Source organism: Choloepus didactylus, chromosome 23 (genome assembly GCF_015220235.1).
Source record: "Choloepus didactylus isolate mChoDid1 chromosome 23, mChoDid1.pri, whole genome shotgun sequence".
Classification (NCBI taxonomy): domain Eukaryota; kingdom Metazoa; phylum Chordata; class Mammalia; order Pilosa; family Megalonychidae; genus Choloepus; species Choloepus didactylus.
In genome coordinates this window covers 11,472,791-11,490,015 of record NC_051329.1, presented here as the reverse complement: position 1 = coordinate 11,490,015, position 17,225 = coordinate 11,472,791, and the positions used below count along the sequence as shown (strand labels likewise).

The 17,225-nt window shown below is 41.0% G+C and overlaps 1 protein-coding gene and 1 long non-coding RNA gene across 4 annotated transcripts in view; one reads left to right on the top strand and one right to left on the bottom strand.

Moving 5' to 3' along the window:
* LOC119519430 overlaps nucleotides 1-17,225 on the top strand; it is a 52,928-nt gene that overhangs the window by 4,835 nt on the left and 30,868 nt on the right. For all 3 annotated transcript variants that reach the window (XR_005214020.1, XR_005214018.1, XR_005214019.1), the window contains exon 2: nucleotides 11,120-11,234. This is a non-coding gene — a long non-coding RNA (uncharacterized LOC119519430). The remainder of the gene's footprint in view (nucleotides 1-11,119; nucleotides 11,235-17,225) is intronic.
* LOC119519428 (40S ribosomal protein S3a-like) lies at nucleotides 4,469-8,299 on the bottom strand. The gene is made up of 2 exons (XM_037817060.1): nucleotides 8,002-8,299; nucleotides 4,469-4,965 (listed from the first exon to the last, which is right to left on the bottom strand). Exons 1-2 carry the CDS (start codon nucleotides 8,297-8,299, stop codon nucleotides 4,469-4,471), a joined length of 795 nt encoding a protein of 264 aa, XP_037672988.1.

The window sequence follows — 17,225 nt, the reverse complement described above, 5'->3', positions numbered from 1 at the left end:
AGAGTAGGACTTCCCACGGGGAAATTTGTAGATATGGCTTTTGTCCAACTCAATGTCCCCAAGAAAAATCCCAAGAGACCCAAAGGCTGAATGGGAAAGCTAGATTTCCAAACTCAAGATTCTATAACAAGATACCCCAACACCCCCCATAAATTGGTGTCAGAGAAGGCTCAGTAGGGGACCAGGACTTTCACAAGCCCTCCCTCTGCCCACAGTGTCAGTGGAGACTGTGTGAGGAGCCTGGACTCCCACCCCCTGCACATAATAACTGCTGTTGGGGAACCACGGCAGGAATTGGGGTGTGGTCAGAGGAGGACTGGTGAAGAGTCGGGGCTCTCACCATTGCCCAGTGTCAGTGGAGGCCACGTGGGGAGCTGCAACTCCAGCCCTTCCTCAGTAGTAACAGGTAGTCTCCCTCCTTGGGTATCATTGGAGGCTGAGTGGGAAACCTGAACTTCCATCTCCAACTCTCAGCAATGAAACACAATGTCCCTCTTCCCCTGCCAGTGTGCTGCCAGAGAAAGCCAACTAAAACAGAAGTTTTAAATAAGATCCAGAATCTCATAGCATAATACTGAAATGTTCAGATTTCAACCAAAATCGCTTGTCTTACCAAGAATCAGGAAAATCTCAACACTGAATGAAAAAAGGCAATCATTAGATGCAAAAACTGAGGTGACAGATATGTTAGAATTGTCTGACAAGCATTTTAAAACAGCCATGATAAAAATGCTTCAACTGGCAATTAGGAACAGTCCTGAAACAAATGAAAAACATAAAAAGCCTCAGCAAATAAATAGAAGATAAAAAGAAGAACCAAATGGAAATATTAGAACTGAAAATCACAGTAACTGAAATTAAACACTCAATGAATGGGCTCAACAGCAAATGGAAAGGACAGAGAAAAGAATCAGGGAACTTGAAGATAGAATAGAATTTACCCAGTCTGAACAACAAAGGAAAATAGACTGGGGAAAAAGGAACAGAGCCTCAGGGACTTGTGGGACTATAACAAAAAATCTTTTTTTATGCCATCGAAGTACTGAAAGGAAAGAAGAGACAGAGCAAGGCTGAAAAAGTACTAAAAAAAAATAATATCTGAAAACTTTGGCAAAAGACATGAGCCTAATGATTCAAGAAGCAGGAATAACCCCAAACCGGATAAACCCAAAGAAATCCTTACCAAGAAAAATCAAATTAAACTTCTGAAAACTAAAAACAAAGAAAACATCTTGAAAACATCATGAAAACATCAATAATATAAGCTCCCACTCAAGAAACCAGAAAAGAAAGAGCAAAATAAACCCAAAGCTAACGGGAGGAAGGAAATAGTAAGGATAAAGAGAAGAAATTGACTACAGAACATACAGAGAAAATGAATTAAACAAAAAGCTGATACTTTGAAATGATCAGTAAAGTGAACAGATCTATATAAAGTCTTATCAAAAAAAAAGACACAAATTACCAATATCAGCGACGAAATGGGATATCAATAAAGGCCCTGCAGATATCAAAAGGATGATAAGGAAATGCTATGAACAGTTCTACCTACATAAATTTCACAAGTTAGACAAAATGGACCAGTTCTTCCAAAAATGCAAACTATCGCAACTAACCCATTATGAAATCAAGAATTTGAATAGCTGTATAACTATTAAGGAAATTGAATTTGTAACTTAAAAATTCCCCCAGACTAAATCTGTAGGCCCAGATGGTTTTCACTGGAGAATTCTACTAATGTTAAAGACGAGTTACCACCATACTGCACCTTCTCTTCCAGAAATTAGAAGAGTAACACTTCCCAGTTCAATTTTTATGAAGCTGGTATTACTCTAATACCAAAATCAAAACATTACAGAAAAAGAAAACTACAGCCCAGTATCCCTTATGAAATACAGGCCCCAAATTCCTTAACGAGATATTAACAGAGAAATCAGTACAATATAAAACTAATTATATGCCATGACTCAATGAGGTTTATTCCAGGGATGGAAAGTTGGTTCAATAGTCAAAAATCAATAAGTGTAATTCATTTTATTTACAGGCCTGAGGAGGAAAATATCACATGATGGTATCAGTTGATGCAGAAAAAGCATTTAACAAAATTCAACATCATCATGTTTAAAAAAAAAAAAAAAGAAACCTCACAGAAAATTATCGGGAATAAAGGGGATGTTGCTCATCTTGATAAAGAGCATTACTGCGGGTTGATTTGTGAACGCTAAAAAGATATGTTTTAATTCTAACCCTGGTACCTGTGAATGTGACCTTATTTGGAAATAGGGTTTTTGCACATGTAGTTAGTTAAGATGAGATCATACGGCAGTAGGGTGAGCGCTACTCAAGTATGGCCGGTGTCCTTATAAGAAGAGGGAAGTTTGGACACGGGCAGACTCAGAGGGAAGATGGATATGTGAAGACAGAGGCAAAGATTGAAATTATGCTGCCACAAGCAAAGGAGTGCCTGGGGCTACCGGAAGCTGGAAGAGGCCAGGAAGGTTCCTTCTCTAGAGGCTTGGGAGGGAGGATGGCCCTGGCCAGCACTTGAATTTCAAACTTCTAACCACCACAACTGTGAGAATAAATTCTGTTGTTTTAATTTGTGGTAATCTATCATGGCAGCCCTAGGAACTAATAGCATTGAAAATAAACCTACAGCTAACGTTTTGCTTGATGGTGAAAGACTGACTGATGCTTCCCCCTTGAGACTGGAAGCCAGTCAAGGATGTCTACTCTCACCACTCTTCTTCAACTTATTTCTGAAAGGCTTAAGCAACGCAGTAGGCAACAGAAGGACGTAAAAAGCCATGCATATCAGAAAGTAAGAAATAAAACTGTCCCATTTGCAGATAAATTGTCTGTAGAAAATCACAGAGAATCTCCAAAAAAAAAAAACCTATTGATGTCATCAGGATGGTGGCTAAGAAATTGTTGGAACATTTCCCCTTAGAGACTGCTAAATGAAGAGCAGATTCAACTTGCTTTGAACTCTGGAGGGTGATCAAGACTGGAGAAAGACTCTACAAATGCTGGATTAAGAGAAGGAAAAAAAACACCTAAAACAGATACAAGAGCAGTAAGGCAGACTTCACAGCCCTCTGCGTGGGTCCATGTGGTTTAAGGAGACACACAGCATGGGCACGTACTGTCATGGTCACTGACCACATAGCCACCCATGACAGCAGCTTAGAGTCCCCCACATATTCAGGCAGGAGGACCCAAGGCCATGCAGACTCATGATGGGGCCCTGGCAGTTGGCACATGCATGCATTCAAAGCCATCCCCTGGAATAAACCAGAGCGACTAGTCGTGGAACTTGTGGCTGGCTGTGCATGTTCCCAGCTCAGGCTCTTAATTGCTGGTGCATCTAAACAGTAAAATTGAGTGTCTTTGAACATTGGTCCCATCAGGCTCCGTGGGGCAGTATCCCCTAATGCAGAAGTTACCGGAGGCGGAAAAGCCACGTGGAAAGGGGAAACTGAGCTGCTGTACAGCAGTGCAGACTTAGGACTGAATGCTGGAGTGAAAGGGCAGCCCAAGGCATGGGAGAAGAGTTGACCATTAATAGCCACTGGAGAGGAAAATTTATTTAAAAATAAAGAGAAAAGCCCAAGGTTACCGGAGGAAGAAGAGAAGAAAAGAGACCCTCTCCTGGAGAGAAAACAATTGCTCATGCTAGGTTAATCTTCAGAGTTACTTCATATGTGCAGACTAAGGAGCATCTGCAGAAAGAATTATGAAAAAATGAACTGTTAACCACGGGCTACTCTAAAGATCCTGCCTTATCAGTAATTACACTGATTAAACTCTCCAATCAAAAGACACAGACTGGTAGGATGGATAAAAAAGCTTGATCCAACTATCTGTAGTTTATAAGAGACTCACCCTAGAGTCTACAAATTGGTTGAAAGTGGAAGGATGGAAAAAAATATTCCATACAAATAGTAACCAAAAGAGAGCTGGGTTAGCTGTGCTAACGTTGGATAAAATAAACTTTAAATAAAAAATGGTTACAAGAGACAGAAAAAGGACACTATATGTTAATAAGAGGGCCAGCCCAACAAGGAGATACAATAATGATAAACATTTATGCATCAAGCCACAGTGCCCCCAAAGTATATGAGGCAAACATTGACAAATCTAAAGGGAGAAATAGACACCTCTTTAAAAATAGTCAGAGATTTCGGTACACCACTTTCATCAGTGGGTAGAACATTCTAGATGGAAGATCAGTAAGGAAATGGAGAACTTGAACAGTAGTATAAATGAGTTAGACATAGCAGACATATACAGACCACTACACCCCAAAACAGCAGACTACATATTCTTCTCCAGTGCACATGGATCGTTTTCCAGGATAGAATAAATATTCCAGTGGAATCACATTGAGAGTTCAGAAATAAACCTTCAGACCTTTGGCCAGCTTACTTTTTTTTCCCCACAAATAAGACTTTATTTTGCCTGAATTTTAAACAGATTCTTGGACTGGTGGCTCATAACTATCAGCTTGTTCCACTTTAGCACCTGTCTCATCTCCAGTTGCTTTTCCAGAACTACTGCCTTCACTGTGAAGCTCCATGAGTTTTCCCAATTCAAATTTGGGCTTCTTCAGCATTATTACTTTTCTAATAAACACATCATGGAGAGGATAGATAGATTGGCAAGCCTTTTCTGTGTCTTTACCAATGCTGTCTGGAATCAATTTATTGACCACTTCTTTCCAGTCATTTGTCTGCACTTCTTGGGTCATGATTTCCTTCATCTTTTTCCGGATTTGGCGGAGCTGTTGGTGCTGAGCATAAGAGGTCTTCCGAATCTGATTGTTGCGTTTTTTGGTAAAACCAACACAGAAAAGACGAAGCAAATAACCATCGGTAGTTTTGACATCGACATGAGCTTCAGTCATAGTCTGCCATTTGTTGACCATGGAACACATTTTGTCACGGGTAAGATCCATGCCATGGAGACTTGGGCAAGATGGTGGCATAGAGAGGAGTGGAAGCTAAGTAGTCCCCCTGGAACAACTACAAAAAACCAGAAACAACTAGTAAATAATCCAGAATAACTGCAGGGGGACAAACGAGACCATCCATTCATCATACACCAACCTGAATTGGGAGGAATGCCCAAGAACACAGCATAAAATCTGTAAGTAAAACCTGCGGAACCAGGTCGGGAGACCCCCTCCCCCATAGCCTGAGCTGCGGAGCCCCGTGGTGCCACAGAGAAGCTCTCTCCCAGGAAGCAAATACAGCTCAGTTGAGCTCCAACTGGGGTTTTAAGTAGCGAGTGGGAACTGCTCACTACAGGTACGCAGCCCCAAAAAACAGACAGGCTTTGGGTGACGACTGACCTGGGAGAGCCGGAGGGTTGCCTTGGACTGGGTCTGAAGGGGACTATCTGTTTCTTTTTTGGCTCAGTGGAGAAAGCCCCAGTCATTTTCAGTTTCCAGGGCTGTGAAGCGGAGAAGGACGGAGACAGCACAAGCAGAGAGAGAGACCGTTGAAATGCTAATGACCTCCACCTGAGGGGTCTGTCTTCTCTAGGAGGAAAGGGGTGGGGCCCTTTCCATTCAGAACCAGACCCCAGAGCCTGGGGGAACACGGCCATACCTCCTCACACCAGTCAAGAATTATAGGCTAACAGGCGTCACCTGCTGGGCAGAAAAGCACAGTGACCCGAGGCATCAAAGGGTGGAGCAATTTTCTAAGACACACCCGCAGGGAAACCAGATTCTGAATATTTCTTCCCTCTGGGACCTGAGCCTGTTTTGGTCTGGGAAAACCTGATTTGGATAACCAAGGAAACCATGCCTAGACAACAGAAAATTACAACCTACACTAAGAAAAACAAAGTTATGGCCCAGTCAAAGGAACAAACGTACACTTCAACTGAGATACAGGAATTTAAACGACTAATGCTAAATCAATTCAAAAAGTTTAGAGAAGATATTGCAAAAGAGATAGAGGCTGTAAAGGAAGCGCTGGACATGTATATGGCAGAAATCAAAAGTTCAAAAAAACAACTAGTAGAATCTATGGAAATGAAAGGCACAACACAAGAGATGAAAGACACAATGGAAACATACAACAGCAGATCTCAAGAGGCAGAAGAAAACACTCAGGAACTGGAGAACAAAACACCTGAAAGCCTACACGCAAAGGAGCAGATGGAGAAAAGAATGAAAAAATATGAGCAACGTCTCCGGGAACTCAAGGATGAAACAAAGTACAATAATGTACGTATCATTGGTGTCCCAGAAGGAGAAGAGAAGGGAAAGGGGGCAGAAGCAATAATAGTGGAAATAATTAATGAAAATTTCCCATCTCTTATGAAAGACATAAAATTACAGATCCAAGAAGCACAGCGTACTCCAAACAGAAGAGATATGAATAGGCCTACGCCAAGACACTTAATAATCAGATTATCAAATGTCAAAGACAAAGAGAGAGTCCTGAAAGCAAGAGAAAAGCAATCCATTACATACAAAGGAAGCTTCATAAGACTATGTGCGGATCTCTCAGCAGAAACCAGGAGGCAAGAAGGAAGTGGTGTGATATATTTAAGATACTGAAAGAGAAAAACCACCAACCAAGAATCCTGTATCCAGCAAAGCTGTCCTTCAAATATGAGGGAGAGCTCAAAATATTTTCTGACAAACAGACAATGAGAGACTTTGTGAACAAGACACCTGCCCTACAGGAAATACTAAAGGGAGCACTACCGGGTGATAGAAGACAGGAGTGTGTGGTTTGGAACACAATTTTGGGAGATGGTAGCACAACAATGTAAGTACACTGAACAAAGGTAACTATGAATACGGTTGAGAGAGGAAGATGGGGAGCATGTGAGACACCACAAGAAAGGAGGAAAGATAACAACTGGGACTGTGTAACTTGGTGAAATCTAGAGTATTCAACAATTGTGATAAAATGTACAAATATGTTCTTTTACAAGGGAGAGCAAGCAAATGTCAACCTTGCAAGGTGTTAAAAATGGGGAGGAACTGGGGGAGGGATGCAATCAGCATAAACTAGAGACTGTAACTAATAGAATCATTGTATTATGCTTCCTTTAATGTAACAAAGGTGATATACCAAGGTGAATGCAGATAAGAGGGGGGTATAGGGGAGGCATGTTAGACACTTGACATTGGTGGTATTGTCTGATTCTTTATTCTACTTTGATTTAAGGTTATTTTTCCTTTTGCTGCTTCCTAGCTGTCATTTTTTTTGTTTCCTCTTCCTTTTGCCTCTCTACCTTCTATGACTCTCCCTCCTGCCTTGTGGAAGATATGTAGATGCTCTTGCTTAGTATGAGCAGAATGTTCAATTAGGATGAACTTAAATGTTTGGAAATGAACAGGGGTGTTGGTAGCAAGATGTGAGAATAACAGTGCCGAATGGTGTGTGAATGAGGTGGAAAGGGGAAGCTCAGAGTCATATATGTCACCAGAAGGAAAGTTGGAGGTCAAAAGATGGAAATGTATAAAACTGAATCCTGTGGTGGGCAATGTCCATGATCAACTTTACAAATACCAGAAATCACTTCATGAACCAGAACAAATGTATGACAATACAATTAGAAGTTAATAATAGAGGGACATATAGGGAAGAACTATATACCTATTACAAACTATATACTACAGTTAGTAGTATTTCAACATTTTTTCATAAACAGTAACAAACGTACCATATCAATACTAGGAGTCAACAATTGAGGGGGGTTGGTTAGGGATAGGAGAGGTTTAGAGTTTCCTTTTCTTTTTTTCTCTTTTCATCTTTCACTTTATTTCTTGTCTGGAGTAATGAAAAGTTTCTAAAAATTGAACAAAAATTAAGTGTGATGGATGCACAGCTGTATGAGGGTACCCAGGGGCAAGTGATTGTACCCTTTGGATCTTTGGATAATTGTATGGTATCTGAACAATATAAATAAAAAATGGAAAAAAAAAAAATAATTCACCAAAAAAAAAAAAAAAAAAAAGATCCATGCCATGGAAGTTGGTTAGGCAGTTTTTGCCCTGCGCATCCTCAGTAATTAGCTTGAATTTTCTAAATGCAGCTTCATCATTCTGCATATCAGCAAGGCTCACTTCAAAAACACGATGCTTAAGGCCATCAGTTGCAATTTTGGTTCCTTGAGTCCTTGTAACTAGTGTTTTCCCAATGTTTCTTATATTGAACATTGCTGGGGCTTTCACATCATACCAGTCTTTCTTAGAAAATGGATCAACCACTTTCTTCTTGGCTCCTTTTTTGCCACCTTTTGTAACGTGCTTGTTCTTGCCAACCACCATGGTGCTTCTCGGAGAGCCAAAAGGGCTAGCCAGTTTACTTTTGACAAAATTTCCAAAGCCACTCAATTGGGAAAGAATAGTGTCTTCGATAAGTGGTACTGAGAAAACGGCATATCTATATGCAGAATAATGGAGGTGGACCCCCTACCTTACACCACATACAAAAATCAACTCAAACTAGATCAAAGACCTAAATATGAGAACCCAAACTATAAAACTCCTAGAAGAAAACATTGGAAGCATCTTCAGGACCATGTGTTAGACTTGACACCAAAAGCACAAGGAACGAAAGAAAAAATAGATAAATGGGACTTCATCAAAATTAAAACCTTTGAGTATCAAAGGACTTCATTGTGAAAATAAAAAGACAACCTACACAGTGGGAGAAAATATTTGGAAAACACAATTCTCGTAAGGGTTTCATATCCAGAATATATAAAGAAATCCTATAACTCAACAACAAAAAGACATCCCATTTTTTTTCCATTGAAGATATACGAAGGGACAAAAAGCACATGAAAAAAATGCTTCATATCATTAGCCATTAAGAAATGCAAATCTAAACCATGAAATACCATTTCACACCCACTCAAGTGACTACTATTCAAAAAAACAGAAAATAACAAATGTTGGGAAAGATGTGGAGAAATAAGGACACTTGTTTATTATTGGTGGGAGTGTAAAATGGGCAGCCACTGTGAAAAACAGGTTGGTGGTTCCTCTGAAAGTTAAGTGTAGAATTACCATATGACCATACACCTAAAAGAATTCAAAGTAGGGACTCTGCACACTGAGGTTCATAGCAACACTGTTTACAATTGCCAAAAGTCAGAAGCGATCCAAGTGTCCATCAACAGATGAATGGATAAAAAAATTGTGGTATAAACAATAGAGTATTGTTCAGCCATAAAAAAGGAATGCAGTTCAAATACATGTGACAGGTTGAATGAACTTTGAAGACATGATGTTGAGTGAAATAAACCAAACACAAAAGGACAAAATATTGGAGGAGCTCACTGACATCAAGTAATTAGAATAAGCAAATTTGTAGAGTCAGAAACTAGAATATACATTAGCAGGGGCCAAGTTAGTGGTAAAGAATGGGAAGTTAATGCTTGGTTCAGAGTTTCTGTTTGGGGTGATGGAAAAGTTTTAGTAATGGATGATGGTGATGGAAGCACAACATTGTGAATGTAATTCACTGACTTATACATTTGAATGTAGTTAAAAGGGGAAATTTTAGGTTGTATAAATGTTATTAGAATTAAAAAATTTTTTAAGTTATCTTTTAGATTCTTAAATTATTATTTAATCATGAATTTAAGCATAAAATAAAACATAGGAGAAAAATCTTCAGGACGCAAGGCTAGCCAGAGTTCTTAGACTTAACACCAAAAAGCATGATCCATAAGAGGAAAAACGGATACGTTAGACCTCATCAAAATTTAAACTACAGATAGTTGGATCAAGCTTTTTTATCCATCTTACCAGTCTGTGTCTTTTTGATTGGAGAGTTTAATCAGTGTAATTACTGGTAAGGCAGGATCTTTAAAGTAGCTGGTGGTTAACAGTTCCTTTTTTCATAGGTCTTTCTGCACATGCTCCTTAGTCTGCACATATGAAGTGACTCTGAAAATTAACCTAGCATGAGCAACTGTTTTCTTTCTGTGAAAGACCCTGTTAAAAGGATGAAAAGACAGGCTAATGAGTGGAAGAAATATTGGCAAACCATCTATCTGACAAAGGACTAGTATCTAGAATATGTAAGAAATTCAAAACTCAACAGTAAATAAACAATCCAATTAGAAAATGGGCAAAAGGCCTGAAGAGGCATTTCACCAAAGAGGATAAACCAACAGCAGATAAGCACATGAAAAGATCTTCAACATCATTAGCCATCAGGGAAATGCAAATTAAAATCCCAATAAGATATCATTACACACCTACCAGAAATAAAATACAGTGATCACACCAAATGCTGGCAAGATTATAGAGAAACTGTCACTTACACATTGTTGCATTTGTAGGAATGTAAAATCATAATAACCACACTGGAGAACAGTTTTTCAGTTTCCTACAGAAAAAGAAAAAAACTAAACCTGCAACTACCATATGACATAGTACTTGCACTCCTGGGCATTTATCCTAAAGAAATATAAAAACCTGTGCATGAGTGTTCATAACAGCTTTATTTGCAATAACCAAAAACTAGAAACAAACCAGATGTCCTGCAGAGGCTAAATGGTTAGACAAAATATGGTACCTGCCCACCATAGACTGCACTCAGAAGGATAAAGAATCCCTCTCGGAGACAAGCTTGATGAATCACCCAAGGATTATGTTGAGTAAAAAAGCCAATTCCAATGGGTTATGTACTATAAGATTCCATTTATTTAATATTCTCGAAATGACAAAGTTATAGAAATGAAGAACAGGTTAATGGTTGCCAGGAATGAAGACGGGAGTAGAGGCAGGAGGGAAGTGGGGATGGCTGTAAAAGGGCAGCATGAGGGTCCCTTGAAGTGATAGAAATGCTCCATGTGACTATCAATATCAATATCCTGGTTGTGGTTTTGTACACAACATTGTGATATTTTGTAAGATTTGTTACCTTTGGGGCAAAACTGGTAAAGGGTACACACAGCACCTCTCTGCATTATTTTTTACAACTGTGTGTGAATCTATAATTATCTCAAAGTGTAGAAACAGTTGGGGAGTTCCTCAGAAGATTAAACATAGAAATACGACTCAGCAGTTCCACTCCCAGATGTATAGAGGCATACCTTGTTTTATTGCTCTTTGTTTTATTGTGCTTTGCAGATACTGCATTTTTTACACATTGAAGGTTTGTAGCAACCCTGCATAGAGCAAGTCTATGGGCACCATTTTCCCAGCCGCACCTGCACACTTGGTGTCTGTGTCATGTTTTAGTAAGGTATGTACATTAGTTTTTTAGACAATGCTATTTCACACTTAATAGACTACAGGATAGTGTAAACATAATTTTTATATGCATTGGGAAACCAAAAAATTTGTGTAACTCGCTTTATTGCCATGTTTGCTTGATTGCAGGGGTCTGGAATGGACCCGCAATATCTCTGAAGTCTGCCTGTATTCAAGAGAATTGAAAATGGTTTTGTATTCAGACTTGAGCACTGTTATTTATAGCAGCATTATTCCACAATAGCCAAAAGTGGAAACAACCCAAATGCCTATCAGTGGATGAATGGATAAACAAAATGTGGTATAGACATACTGTGTAATATTTTCAGCCATAAAAGAATGTGGTATTGGTGTGTGCTACAGCGTGGGTGAACTTTGGAAACATTATGCTGAGTGAAAGACACCAGACACAAAAGGTTACGTATTGTCTGATTCCATTTATATGAAGTACTCCCAATAGGTGAGTCCATAGAGATGGAAAGCAGATTAGTGGGGGAAGGGACGGGTGGGGAGTGACTGTTCAATGGGTACAGGGTTTCCTCCTCAGGTGATGAAAATGTCTTGAAAGTAGATAGACGTGATGTTTGCACAACATTGTGAATATACTGAGTGCCACTTTAAAAGGGTTAATGGTCAATTTTATGTTATGTGAATTTGGCCTCAAAAAAAAAAAAAAAAACATCATTGTGATGTGTAATTAACCTCATTACCCATTTTCAAAAGGATCTTTCCTTTTTAAACTGAATTCTTTCATAACACACTTTGACAGACCCAGGCTACTAGATGAAGTAGGTAAGTGCTCAGAGCAAGACTGGAGAACTTCCAAGCCCTCAGTGTGATATCACCTGGTGTACCAGATAATCTGCCTGAAAAATTTCCAGGAAAATGTGTTTGCTTCATTTTCCCCTGGTGGCTTGGTATTGTTCTCATTCAGAGTGGAGCCTTTGAAGAGTTGGGGAGAAAAAGCAGTGGAAGACTTAAAATCTTTCTCCCCCCACTGCTACTTTTCTTTTCCTCTAGTGGGGAGGTTCCCCATCCCCTAAATTCAGAAGCACTGCATATGTCATTATATTTCAAAAGTTGAACGGTCCAGAAGTAATTAATGCAGAAAGTGAAAATCTCCTGTGATCACAGCACCAAAGGCAGCCTCTGTTAACTCTTTTCTACCACTTTTCTCCTCTGGAACCAGGTTTGCCTTTACATGCCTGTGACATGAGCACCATATAACTGCAGACGGCTTTGGGGGAAACACGGCATATTCTCTTTCTAAAACTCCCCAAGCACCCAGGCTTCACTCTGTGATAGGAACTAATGCTGCCACAGTGACTTTCATCTGTTCTATTCCATGTAACTTCCTAAGCTCTTGGAGGTGGCCCCATGGCTATTACATCTTCCATTTTACAGATGAGGATACCAAGAGAGGTTAACCCAACTTAATTCACAACAGTTCATCCAACGGTATTTATTGACTGGCTACTGTGTGCCTGGCAGTGGGCTGGCTTATTCAGCTGGCTAAGTGGCAGAGCTAATTGTAGTACTAAGGACAGAGCCCCATGCTCCTGCCACTACCCCATTTCAGGTTGCTGAAATGTTCTACTGTGCCATGATCTACTCAAGCAGAGAATAAATCCAGTTGGTCTGAAGGTCTGGCCAACCTCTTCTAGTCCAGCACTTCCAAAACTTGAATTTGCAGACAAATCACCTGGGGATCTTGGTAAAATGCAGATTAGGATTCACTGGTTCAGGGCTGGCACCTAAGATTCTGCATTTCTAACAGCATCCAAGTGATACTGATGGTGCTGACCCATGGACCACCCTTTTACTAGCAAAGTTCTAGTGCCCCTTAGTCACCCGCTTCAACCTTGAAATCCGTTTGCTGTGCCTCTGTGTCCCAGGCCCACATTTCCTGGGTTTAGAACAGTAGGGTCTTTCGATGATGCCCCAAGACACTTTCTTAAGTATAACTTCAGGCCACTGTACATGCATTCAGTGGGTGCCTACTCTAGGATTACAGAGGTGGTCTCTGCCCTCAAAGGGTTCAGAGTCTAAAGAAGGAAGCAGATGAAATACAGCATGATAGTGGCAATAAGAAGTGTGTACTGAGTATAAAGGCCGTTCCCAGGAGGAAGAGGTGAATCTGTGGTTGGGGAAGGATACCCAGCACCCTAAAGGAGATGAGCCTATGACACAAGACAGCGTAGAGACTGAAGGGAGCAACAGACATTTATGGCAGCAAGTAGAACGAGTGGCAGCTGGTAGCTGGAGGTGAAGCTGGAAAACTTCCAAGAGCCAGGTCTTGATAAAGTTGTGGGGTTATCAGGTCCACGGAACAGCCAAGCCCACCATTGACATCAAACTCAGCTCAGGCTTGGGGAGGTCGGGCATCCCTGTGGGCAGTGAGGGGCTCTGGTGGAGGCTCTCCATCAGTCAAAACACGGGTGCTTTGTTCAGTTTTGTGGAAATAGTAGATGCCCAGAGACCCGCTGATCCTCACACTCCAGGGGGCTTGTCCTCCCGGTTACATAAAAGTTCCAAAGGTCCAATCACAAACTGGAAATCAACCTGGGAAACCCCTTGGGACAATGGTTTTGTTTTGTAGCAGTGTGTTTTCTTTTCTGTCTTTCTTACTTTTTACAGGTTTTTGTTTGTTTGTTTGTTTTTTTTTTGAGACATGAGCTTTTATTACGGGGCTTACCTACAGGGTGGGGAAGTCAAGTCACGTTGCCCTGAATTCAGGAGCTTTTCTGAATGGATTCAGTAGACTGGTGTTTCTTAACCTCTAATGCACATGGCCATGAATGGCGGCAAGTTCAGAGCTTAACGTGGAGATGATCTGCCTTTACTAATTTTTAAAAATAAAAATCTCCTTAACGTGTTTGTTGGTTATAAAAGTAATATAACCTCAGTGTCCATTAGTAAGGGGTTGGTTTGATAGATTATGATGTATTTATACCTTAAATAACAGTATAGCCATTGAAAAGAATAAGAGAGGCCTATTCGCACTGAAATGAAAGATGCTCATAGCAGAACAAGTGAAAAGAAGTTCTTAAACATTCTGAATAAAGACATTACTTCTCATGTAAAAAATAAAGAGCGAAGGATTTTATAAAAGTAAAGGTTTATTATAACTTCCCCCACATACACACACAGACAAACACGATTTAATGTATATTAGTTCAGATTTTTTATATGCACTTGCAAACCTGTGTGTGTGTTGTAAGCAAGAGAGTCAAAGATATACAAACAGGACCTAAAAATATTTGTGGCAGGAAAATTGTCATTTACAACCACAACTATCTCGTAAAAAGGTCCTTGATTTGCAGATAAAGGTGAGGGGTGGGTGAGGGCATCCAAATGGTAAACACTGGTTTGCTTTGCTTTAGAAAGGGCTCAAGATTGGGGTAGACAGTGGAGGGAGGGAGGAAGAAGGGGGATTCTGTAGGGAAACAACTAAGGAAAAGGAAACTCTGGGCTAGGGAGAAGGGGTAATATTGAGAAGATGCATGTCTGAGAGTGGTGAAGGAGTAGAATGAAAAGCTAGACCCCGTGCGATGTGTTGTCTGCCATCCCAAAATCTTCAGTAAGATTCGTTTTGAGGCATGTGTTTGCTTTGGAGAAGAGCTAAAAAATCCCAGGTCCTCTTTCAAGGTTAGCACTGGGCAGTATCAGAAACCGCCCAGCAAGGCCCTGTCACATCTGAGTTTCCATTAGGCAACTTTTTTACATTTTTTCCATTTTTTACAAAATGGAAGCCTAATCCAACAGAAATGAAGATACGTGTCCACACAGAAACTTGTACAAATGTTCATAGCATTGTTCATAATAGCCAAAACATGGAAACAACCCAGATGTCCAATAGCCATACGATGGGATATTACTCAGCTGCAAGAAGGAATGAATTTCTGATATTCTACAACATGGATGAACCTTGACAACATTATATTAAGTGAAAAAAAAGCCAGTCGTGATAACCACATATCATATATTTCCACAAATATGAGGTGTCAGAATAGGCAAATCTATAGAGACAAAGTGGTTAGTGGTTCCTGGGGGGTGGGGGAATGGTAGGATTTGGGGGTGAAGGCTCAGGGATGGTTCTTTCTTGGGGTAATGAAAATATTCTAAAATTGACAGTGGTGATGTATGCACAATTTTGGGAATATACTAAAAATGGTTGAACTGTACATTTTAAATGGGTAAAATGTTATGGAATACAAATTATATCTCAATAAAGCTGTTTTTAAAAAAGAAAAAAGGAAAACGAATTTGACTGTACTGTCCATTCTAGTAGTAGACTGGTGTTTCTCAACCTCTAATGCACATGGCCAACCACAGGGGACCCTGTTCAAATCCAAATTCTGATTTAGTAGGTGTGGGGTGGACACTGGCATTGCCAAGAAGCTGCCAGGTGATGGGGCGCTGCCAGCCCTCGGCCGCTCTTGAGGAGCAGTGTGGACCCTCTAGGGTGCCCATCGGCCGACAGCCCCTGCTCTGGTCTGGGCCTGACTTCCATGTCACTGGCCCAGGAATGGCCTTCTGACCCAAGCTGGGCCCCTCCGAGGGCCCAGTCATCTCTGGGTCACCGTTGGATGCCGGAGCAGGGAGGTGGTGTCCCAGGCCGAGACCTCATTTTCTGCCACGTGACTATTTAAGCAGTGAAAGCCAATCTGCAGAGAAAGAAGGTGGCTGTGTGGAGAAGCAGAAAGGAGGGGTCCCCCAGCCCCCGAGAGCCTGGTCCTGCTTCCTGTCCCTCCCGTTCTGTGAGTTGGTCTCACCTGCTTCCCCAAATGCCTCCTTTCTGCTGAGATAGTTGGAGTGGCATCTCCTCCTCCTGAATGCTCGCAAGTAGTCACTGGATTTTTTAACAGACACTTAACATTGCTTGAAATGTTCATTTCAAATAGTGCTGTTTCCTAACATACTTTGCACAGTTGTCCGATTACTCTCTTGCGTAAAGTCTTGGTAGTGCATTGCCACCAGAAAGATGACACCAACTTCTTCTCTCCCTGGGAGTGTGAGAGCAGGCGCTGGTTTCTGAACTAAGTTTCTGTTCCCGACTATCATAGTAACATTTGACAGTCTGTGAAAGGAAAGTTCTAGCTTTTGCTGAACTTGACTCAGCCCAAATCCTTCAGACCCTAGCAGCCAAGGCCAACCCACCCCCCACCCCACCCCCACGGAGCTGTCTCCATTGCACCAGCATCACAGCTGGGGCTCCTCCGGCCCCACAGGGCCACTGCCCTTGACCTGGTATGAACCGGCCCAAGCAGCAGTCTCTTCTGCTCTGTTGCTAAAGAACTCTTTCTTCTCCTGAGCACAAGTCGGTGCTTCCCTAGTTTTTTGCTGACTGGCTCAGTTGTCCTTCGGGAGCCCTCCAAGAAAACATCCTCTGTCTCGTGGGACAGCTTCTCAGAAGTCTCAGTCAGTAGCCTGGCACAGCCCAATAGGAAAGTGGGGTGCTGAGAAGGCAAGTGTCCCAAAGAACTGTGACATTTCATCTCACAGTTCTTACTTCCACCTTAAAAAATTTTGTTGTGGTAACCTATAACAAATAATTTGCCATTTCCACTTTTTAAGGGTGCAATTTAGTGGCATTAATTACATGTTTTATATATGTATATATATCTGTTTCACTGTTTCTCTGGCTGGTATAAATACTTACCCTCTTTGTAGTAGTCTTCCTCATCATGTCAAACCTTATTTGAGTGGTTGCGTCTGAGACCTAGGAGTACACACTTGGGTTACAATATGACCCTTCAGCTTCAGATGGCCGAGAAAATCTTTATGGAATTTTAATAGTCCTTGGAATACCATGTGTAGTAGGCCGAATATCGCCCACAAGGAGATCAGGTCCTAAGCCCTGGATGTTACCTTATATCGAACAGTAGAAGGGTCTTCACACCTTGGCTGAAATTAAGGATCTTGAGGTGGGGAGATTCTCCTGGGTTGCCTGGGTGGACCCTAAATGCAGTGACTTTGTTTT

Excerpts from the sequence above, each read along its gene's own strand:
- LOC119519428 (XM_037817060.1), bottom strand. The coding sequence starts at position 8,299 with ATGGTGGTTGGCAAGAACAAGCACGTTACAAAAGGTGGCAAAAAAGGA. Across the intron at positions 4,966-8,001 it reads CAAAAACTGCCTAACCAACT|TCCATGGCATGGATCTTACC; the intron begins TCCATGGCATGG and ends CTTGCCCAAGTC.